We start from the raw sequence: 9,312 nt of genomic DNA, 5'->3' as shown, positions 1-9,312 counted from the left end.
AAGGGTTGCATAGAGGAAGATTTAATAAAAAAGTTGTTTTTTTTTTTTTTTAATTTCCATCATGATTTATTATTATTATTATTATTATTATTACTTCTAGCATCTCCCCGCAGAAGAACCTAGGACCTGATAGTCGCGACACGATTAACAAAAATAATTAACCTTCTCCCAATAACTTACAGCGGTCACCCAGGGGACTTGTGCTTTTCGGGGGGGGGTGGGGGGGAGCCCCGGCGGTGAGGGGGGGGTCCCGGCTGGCGATTTCGGAGAAGCTCCTTGGGAGGAGGCGGAGGGGAGCCCCCCGCCCGTACTTTGGTCACTAGCTGTGTGCCGGATCCTGCCCCCCCGAGCCCCCCGCCCCGGGGCCGCGGCACTCCCTGAGTCACCCCCCCGTCCCGTTCCGCCTCCGGTTTATTTATGTTTTATTTTTTTGGGGGGGTCTCCCGGCCGTCCTCAGCGCCCCCGCTGGAGGCTGGGGGGGCTGGTGGCGGAGCCAAGCCCCTCGCCGCGGCCTCGGGCCCGGTGCGGTTCTCCGGGAGGAGGCCCCGGAGCCGCTCGCGTCCGCCCGAAAGCGCCCCCGGGGGAGGCCGTGGGGGGGCCCGGCCCGCGGGACCTGAAGCTCCCTGAGCTGCACGCGAACGAACGCCCGCCGGCCGTGGGGCCTCCGGCCTCCACCGCGCTGAAACCACGGAACCAGTCTCCAAAAAGCAGCAGCAGCAAAACCGGGCTCCCTTCCGGCCCGCGCCGCGGGTGCCTCCGGCGAACGCCGGGCGTGAAAACGGCGGCGGGCGCGTCCGTTCCCTCGGCGGCCGGCGCGGCGGACCCGTACCCGCTCCGTCGCCACCGGAGCGTTTCTGACCGGGGCAGGGTCCCCGCAGGGCGGCTGCGGGGGTCCCAACGCGTCCCTGGCCCGCGGCCGGGGTCAGATGGAGTTCTCCACGGGGCTGTGGTTGCTCCGGCGGCTCAGGCAGTTCCTCTCGTTCAGGAGGCTGGTGGTCTCGTCGGCGGGCTCCGGCTTCTCCGGCAGGTCGGGTTTGGGAGCGCTGCTGTCCGGGGACTGGGGACAACTGTCCATGCGGGAGGCGGTGAGGCCGTTCTGGTACTCCTGCCGCGTGATCTGCGGGGGGAATCGAAGAGGGATGGGGTGGAGGTCGCGTCCCCCAGGAGGCCCCGGCCGCCCCTGGCCCCGCGCAGCCTCACCTTGACGAACTGGAGGTCGGTGAGGGCGCGGACGCTGAAGTCGGCCACGTACGGGGCGCCGGCATTGAGCTGGTTGTTGCTGCCGCCGACGGGGGACGAGACGGAGTCGGAGCGCTCGTGGTAGCTCAGGGAGGCCGAGCGGTTCAGGCTGCCCACGTGGGACGGGGAGCGGGTCTCTGCGGGGACGGGGGGCACGGGGTCAGCACCGCGGCACCGGGCAGGGTCCCAGTGGGTGACCGTGGTGCTGAGCCCCCGGTGACACTGCCCCGAGTCCCATCCCCTAGGATCTGGGGACATGGAGCCAAGCACAGAGCGGTGGGACAGACGTGTCCCCGAGTGCTTGGTCCCTGCCTGCCACCTGCCAAAGGGTCCCCAACTGGAGCCCGGCCAGAGCCTCCAGTTCCCCCCGCTCTGGGCACAGCGGTCCCCTCGCCCAGGGGACAGCTCTGTCCTCAGCAGTGGGACCGAGCCCGAGGACGCCGTCCCTGCCCCGCTGGATCGCTCCCCCTGCGTGGGGGTGAGGGGGGGTGACGAGGACAGCGCGGTGACGTGCTCCGAAAGCCGGGGGTGCCCCAGGGACCGCGGGCAGCCTTGACACGGGGTGGGCTCACCCGCCCGGCCAGCGCTGGCTCCTCCATAAATAACCACAGAGGAGGCAGTCGGGGGAAATCGGGGTGAATGAGGGGAGCGCGGGGCCCTCGTGCCACTATGAGCGGGACCGGGTGCTCGGCTCTGCCCCCACAGCCTGTTGCAGAGGCTGGTGGAGCCGCTTTTCCTCCTCCAGCAGCACCGGGATCCCACGTTGAACGGTGAGGAGCCGGCCCAGCCCCAGGGGCAAAGCACCCAGCGCTGAGTTCATGTGGCTGGGGTGGGGACGCCCGAACGTGGGGGGTAACCCGGTCCCAGCGGGGTTTGGCACCATGTAGCTGTGCCGTTCGCCTGTCAGCCTGGGAAAGGGTGACCCTCGCTTTGTGGGGCTGGGCTGGGACACGGACAGCACGACGCACGCAGAGGACAACGTCAAGAGAGACCGGCGGGCAAAGGGGCAGCGCTGCACTGCCCCGTGCTGCTGGTGGGGATGGCAGAGGGCAAGACGGAGCAGGAGAAGTGCTGGTGACCCCACGGCACCAAGCAGAGCCTGGCACGGGCTGCGAGGTCCACGTCTGGCTGCTCGCAGAGCTCAGCAAGGGACATGAAGGCGCCCCGAAATGGGGGCTGAAGGGAGCGGATCCGCCTGCACGCTGCCAGCCCAGCACCGGGGTCCTGGCTCCAGCCTGGCACGGCCCCTTGGCCCCGCTGCCAGGCACGCACAGGGCGCAGTGCCCCGAGGGGCGGCACCAGCCCCAGCATTGCCTGGGGGGAGCCAGCGGGGCTCAGAGCCTCCTCCAGCATCTCCACTTCCCAACAGCAGCTCTAAAACGGGCAGGGGGCTCTGCCCACGCCATGGGGGACGCTTACCCGATACCGGAGGCGGGCTGATGGCCATCACCCCGTAGTAGGAGAAGGCTCCCGCTTCGAACTTCATGCACTCCTTGCCGGCCTCCACCTCCACCTTGCCCTGCAAGGCAGAGAGACGGCGTCAGGCTCCGCACGCCGCGTCCCGCGGCGCTGGGCTGGGTGGAAGGAGGCTCCCCGCAGCCTCCCCGGGGTGACGGCTCCCCCCCGGGGACCCCACACGTGGCCGGTGACACCACCCCGCTCCCAGCCAGCGAGGAGGAGCGGCGGTACCTGCAGGATGAGGATGAAGTAGTCGGCTGACTTGTTCTTGGTGTAGAGGAAATGGCGCGGGGACTTCTTGTTCTCCTCGTCAAACTTCAGCTCCTGGATGACGTCCGAGTACTTGAGCAGCCGCAGCAGGATCTTCTCCGAGATGAAGTTGGGCGTGAAGAGCGTCACCTCTGCGGGCGAGACGGGACGGGGTCAGAGCTGCCGGGGCTCCCTGTCCTCGTCCCGTCCCCTCGGACGGAGGTGCTGGGGGATGCAGGGGGACCCCAGGCCCCGCTGACACCTCCCTGGGCCCCCAGGTCTGGCACCTCCACCAGCTCCAGAGGGAGAGCACTGAGGTCCCCACTCTGTGGGATACGGCTGGCAAGTGCCAGCACACGGACAGGGACCTGCCAAGTGTCAGTGCTGCCACCCCTAAGCCCCATCCCTTTTCGTTTTGGGGGACAGGGTGGGAGGACAGCGGGATCTCACAGTCACAGCCCCCTCCCTCACCATCTCCTGCCAAATCCCTGGCTCCTGCTTGAATGCAGGGACCGCTGTGCCCCCATTTCCCCACCCCTGGGATCCTCCAGGCAGGACAAGGCCACCCGAGGGGCAGCGACAGCACCAACGCGGCCCAGCTGCGGGGACACGGTGCCAGGCAGGGCTCCCTGGCAGGCCACGGGGGGAAAACCCAGAGCAGCTGAGCTGGGGGCAGACTGCGGACAGGACGCTGATGCTCTTTAACTCCTCGATTACAGAGCAGCGGGAAGGGGACGGAGCCCTCGCGGTGCCCAGACGCGGCACCGCACCGAGCTGCGCGGAGCGTCCCCCAAAAACTCACCCGTGGAGAGGAAGCGGTGAGCGGCCAGCAGCAGCTGCGGGGACACCTTCACCTTCAGCTCGTTGACGGGGTCCTTGAAGGCCGAGAAGTCCCGCTTGTTCTTCTGGTTGCCCACCCGCTTCTTGCTGCGGTTGTCGGCTGCGGGGAGCACGGCGTTAGCGGGGGCGGGCGGCACCCGGGGGACCCCGGCACGCGACGGGGACGCGGGGCCGAGCCCCGGACCTACTGTAGGTGTCCGATTCGTCCAGGATCTCCGACTTGATGATCTCCTCGATGACGTCCTCCAGCGTCACCAGCCCCAGCACCTCGTAGAAGGGGTCTCCCTCGCCCTCGTTGTTCACCTTCTGCACGATGGCCAGGTGGGACTTCCCTGCGGACACACAGACAGATGCTCAACACGTGCCGGGCACCCGGATCCCACCGCCCTGGGGGGGTCCCGGGCAGCACAGGGCGGGGACAGGACCCTGCCACCAGGCCCAGCCTGTCCCTCCGCAGCATTTGACCCCGGTCAGGGAACAATAAACACGTAAAAATTGAAATGAGCCCCTGGGCTGGACCCTCCTTCCATATTTAATGACAGTAATTAAGGCCGTAACAGCGGCGCCTGCTGGGCTCGGGACATCTCAGGGTGTGGGCTCAGCCAGGGGGGTCACAGGAGAGGGGAGGGGTCCTGGAGGCACCGTCCCACGTCACCAGGGCCTGGGGACATCGGCACAGCTCCGTGTGAGCGCCACGGGGCAACCAACACAGCCACAGCTGCGTTTCCACCAGCAGCCACCACCTCCCTGGGTCTCCCTGGCCACGCTGTCCCAGCCCGGAGGGAATGCTCCGGACCCCTGGTGCTGCACGGGGCCAAAATATCCAGGGGGAGAGAGCCCAGGGCAGGGAAACGCTGCCTGTAGGGGACACGTCCCCAGGAATCCTCCCCAGCCCTGACTCAGTAACTCCTCTCGCTCCGCTCCCCGCGCGCAGGTTGCCTGGTTCTGGGTAAATCGGGCGTTGGCATCTCCCTGCCACGAGGCTCCGTTTCTCTTGCTTCAGCCAAAACCGCGCCAACAAAGCTCGCTGCCGGCCACCGCCTTCGGGAATTCCCTGCCCCGGGCACGAGGCTCGGCCCTGAAGGCCCTGAAATCCCCACACCGCGGCCGGCCGCGCTCTGCACCCTGCGAGCCACCAGGGCAGGCGCGTGCCCGCCCGGCGCTGCCCTCCCCGACGCTCTCTGCTCTTTAATCTCAGAGCGGGGCGGCTGCGGGCGGCTCAGCGCCGCGCTCCCACCCAGGAAAAGGCTAATTTTAGAGACGGGCACCGCGCGGCTCCCCGGTTCCTCCTCCGTCAGCCAAACACCCGCGGCTCAGGCGGCCCCGCTGCGACGAGGCGGCGAAAGCGGCGCCGAGGGGAGCCCGTGCCCGTCGTCGTCCCCGTCCTCGGCCACGCCGACGGCCCGGGGGAGCGGCGAAAGGACGGCGGCACCGGCAGGGCCCAGCCCCGATGAGTCAGGCCGCGGTTCCTCCCCGCGGGCCAAGCGAGGACGAGAGCAAAGGGCGTGACGCCGGCGTGCCCGCGGTGGGGACGGGCCCCACTCCTCACGTCAAGGCTCCCCAGCGCCACCACGGTCCCCACATCGACGGGGACAGGCCGATTCCCAACGGCCTCGCGCCCGCTGGCTGTGTAACCCGGTGAAAAGTCCACTTTTCCCCTTCCGCAACGCGTGGTGCACAAGCAGCAGCCGCGGGGTTTCGGGGTGTTCACGGTGCCCACAGTGGGAAGCCAGGAGGGGACAGACAGCCCCAGACCCGGTGCTGTGAAGGGGTGACGCGTCCCGTCCCCGCTCCGAGCTTCGTGCTGGGCTGGCACCGAGAGGATGAGAAGGATGGGAACGGGCGCTGGAGCTGCTGCAGGAGCTGTCACCCCGGTGCCAGCCTTGGGGACGCGTCCGTGGCACCAGGGGAGTCGCAGCGAGGACGATCGGGAGCGTGGCGGGTCGTTTTCCTCTCCTTATCCTTCCGCTCAACCCGGGTCGAGATGAGCGGGACGAGGGCAGGGGCTGTCAGTGGGGCGGCAGCCCCAGGGAACAGGAATTTTGGGGTGACCCCAGAGAGGGCCCCCCAAATCCTCCCGCTCCTGAGCCAGCTATGAAAAGCAACATCGCAGGACGTCGGCGGCTTTGGAATCAGAGCGGGCGCGCTTTAAATCCTTTAATAAGGATTCGTCAGAGGGAAAGCCGGCGCCAGCAGCGGCCGTAAGCCCAGCTCCAGCAGCACGGCTGCAGAATACAGCCCCGCTCCCCTTCTGCTGGATTTTGGAAAAGGGGCCGGGGGTGGGAATCACGCTGCGGGGTGGGAACCTGGCCCGCTGCGAGATGAACTGAGGCAAAAGCACCGGCCGAGAAGGCTTGTGGTAATCGGGGATAAAAAGCAGAGGCTCGGAGGCGATGAGATCCTGTCATGGTCACGACCACAAGTGACACCAAGTCGCAGCGTGGTCCCCGTGCTGATGTTCTGGGGCGCGGGGGCAGCATGGCTGCAAAGGGAAGGCAGGAACCGAGCGTGCGGCCACCGAGCTCTTCCCTCAAGGATCGGCCTGGCCTGGACCTGCCAACTCCTGGCCCAAGCTGTAGCAGAGCTCCTGCTGCAGGAGAAATTGGCAGATCCCCTAAATCCTGGTGTGGGGTGCAGGTGACTGCCCCAAGCCCCTAAAACGCCCCCAGTGCCACGAGGACAGGGCCAAGCACCCCCGGTGTGAGCGGAACGGGAGCCGGAGGAGCAGCGGGATCACGGCGGCGTCACCCCGCAGAGATGCTCATCCTTGGCAGCAGGGTCCCTGCCTGGTCGGGCGTCCCCTTGTCCCCTCGCTGAGGGACACGGCGCCGTGCTGCTGCCAGCCCCTCCTGCCGCCGGGCGCGCTCGGTTTTCGGGGCCAGCAGGAAGCGCGGGGCTCGGGGCCGTCCCGCGCGGCAGGGCAGGGCCCTGAGGAGGGAGCGGAGCAATTTTCCAGCAGCGTTTCAAGGGCCTCCGGGGCCGATAATTAAAAACGAGGCGCAAGTAAACACTCTCAGAGCGCTTCTAGAGGCGGGCGCCGAGCAGAGATTGCTCTGCCTCCGCCGCCCCGGCGCCGTTACGGAGCGGTCCCCGGAGGCATCGGGCACCGAGACGGGGCCGCTGCCCGTCCCCAGCGCCCCGGTGGGGGCTCCACAGCCCCCTCACCCCCTTAAAGCACCCAAAAAGCTCGCGGCCGCCGGGCAGCTCCGTCCCTGGAGAGCTGCCAGGGAGGCTCGGCCGCAGTTTTGCTTCCGGCATCGTGCAACCGGAGCTGGGCAGAAAGCAAGCAGCGGCCCCGGGAACCGCCCCCCCCCCCCACCCCGGGGGCGTTTCGCCCCCCCCAGCCCCGACCACTCACCCTTTTTGAACTCCTCCAGCATGGCGTCCAGCTTGGTGTCGTGGAAGACGACGTGGACGGGGTGGTTGTAGAACTTGGTGATGGTCTTGAGGGGCGTGCAGTCGTCGGGGTCGACGAAGGCCAGGTCCTTGATGTAGAGGATGTCCATGATGTTGGAGCGCTCGTCCTCGTAGACGGGGATGCGGGTGTAGCCGCTCTCCATGATCTCCGACATGGTGTTGAAGTCCAGGATGGCGTCGCTGTTGATCATGAAGCAGTTCTGCAGCGGGGTCATCACGTCCTCCACCGTCTTGGTGCGCAGCTCCAGGGCGCCCTGGATCATGTTGAGCTCCTCCCGCACCAGGTCGTTGTAGGGCTCCGTCACCTTCAGCATCTCCACCAGCTTCTCCCGGTTGTAGACGGTGCCGATCTCCTGGCCCAGGATGCAGTCCAGGAGCTTGCTGATGGGGTAGGAGAGGGGGAACGTCACCAGCATGAAGAACTTGGTGACCACGATGGTGTTGGCGCCCACGGCCAGCCCGTGGCGGGAGCAGAGCGCCTGGGGCACGATCTCCCCGAAGATGACGATGCCGATGGTGGAGGCCACCACGGCGCCGATGCCGGAGCCGATGAGGTCGTCGAGGAGGATGGTGAGCGTGGTGTTGACCAGCACGTTGCCCAGCAGCAGGGAGCAGAGCAGGTAGTTCCCCTTGCGGCGGATGGGCTCGATCTTGCGCGCGTAGCGCTTCTCCTTGTCGGTGCCGCAGTTCTGCACGATGCGCAGCTCCATGGGGTCCAGCGCCATCAGCCCCAGGTTGAGCCCGCTGAACATCCCCGACAGCACCAGCAGCCCGCCGATCAGCGTGGCCTGCAGCCACAGCGGCAGCAGCGACTTCTTCTCCTCCAGCACCACCAGCTGCCCGTCGGGGCCCCGGTGAGGCAGCCACGGCTGCCCGGGCCGCCGCTGGCTGCACAGCACGTACGTCTTGGCCCGCTCGTCCTTGCGCAGCGGCTGCACGCGCACGCGGAGCAGCGCCGAGGTGCTGCGGGGCTCGGCGGGCCCGGGCCGCACCACCAGGTCCTGCGAGCGCTCGGGGCAGCTGCCGTTGGCGGCGGCCGAGGCGTTGGCGGCGGGGCGCAGCTCGGCGAAGGCCACCCGCTCGCCGGTGCGCGGGCCCAGCCCCAGCCCGTAGAGGCGCAGCAGCACCTCGCTGCCCTCCGTCACCCGGATCGGGCCCCGCGACGGAGCCGCCGCCGCCGGCTTCGTGCTCTCCTCCAGCCGCATGCCCAGGATCACGCTGTCCCCCGCCGCCGCTACCGGGGAGCCGCCGCCGCCGCCGGGCAGCGCCAGCAGGAGCAGCAGCGGCGGCAGCAGCGGCGGCGGGGACGCGGGGCCTCGGCCGCCGCCGCCGCCTCCCGGGCCCGGGCCCGGGCCCGCTGCCGGCCCCCCCCCCGCCGCAGCCGCCGCAGCCGCCGCCGCCGCCTCCCCGCCGCCGCCCGCCGCCCGGCGCCATGTTGGGGTCTCGCGGCCGCCGCGCTCGCCGTGACGTCACGCCCCGGCGCCACGCCCCCCCCGGCCCGCCCGCCCGGGAAGGGGAGGCCGCGCCCCGCCAGTGCCCCGCCCCCTCCCCGCGGAGGGCGGACACGCCCAGCGCGGGGCTTAAAGGGGCGATGGATGGGGTGGGGCCCACAAGGGGTGGGGTTAGGGATGGGATGGGATGGGATGGGATGGGATGGGATGGGATGGGATGGGGTGGGATGGGATGGGATGGGATGGGATGGGATGGGATGGGATGGGATGGGATGGGATGGGATGGGATAGGGTAGGATAGGATAGAGTAGGGTAGGATAGGACAGGACGGGACAGGACAGGATGGGATGGGATGGGATGGGATGGGATGGGATGGGATGGGATGGGATAGGACAGGATAGGATGGGAGGGGAGGGGATAGGATGGGATAGGGTAGGATAGGATAGCACAGGGTAGGGTAGGATAGGGTAGGATGGGATGGGATAGGATAGGATGGGATGGGATGGGATAGAACGGGATGGGATGGGGTAGGATAGAGTAGGGTAGGGTAAGATAGGACAGGACAGGACGGGACAGGACGGGACAGGACAGGATAGGATGGGATAGGATAGGACAGGATGGGACACGATAGGATAGGACAGGACGGGATGGGATGGGA

At 68.0% G+C, this 9,312-nt stretch overlaps 1 protein-coding gene across 1 annotated transcript; it reads right to left on the bottom strand.

The window, feature by feature from the left end:
• Positions 1-222: 222 nt before the first annotated feature.
• CNNM4 (cyclin and CBS domain divalent metal cation transport mediator 4) lies at positions 223-8,543 on the bottom strand. Its single transcript, XM_080568295.1, has 7 exons — positions 7,145-8,543; positions 3,975-4,118; positions 3,749-3,886; positions 2,929-3,098; positions 2,659-2,758; positions 1,201-1,376; positions 223-1,117 (listed from the first exon to the last, which is right to left on the bottom strand). The coding sequence occupies exons 1-7, from the start codon at positions 8,406-8,408 to the stop codon at positions 923-925; spliced, it is 2,187 nt and encodes a 728-aa protein (XP_080424421.1). The 5' UTR covers positions 8,409-8,543; the 3' UTR covers positions 223-922.
• Between the last annotated feature and the right edge of the window lie 769 nt (positions 8,544-9,312).

Source organism: Anser brachyrhynchus (genome assembly GCF_964034855.1).
Source record: "Anser brachyrhynchus genome assembly, chromosome: 26".
In the NCBI taxonomy this organism is placed as follows: domain Eukaryota; kingdom Metazoa; phylum Chordata; class Aves; order Anseriformes; family Anatidae; genus Anser; species Anser brachyrhynchus.
Note: the sequence above shows the minus strand (reverse complement) of the source record. Positions and strands in the feature narration are given on the sequence as shown.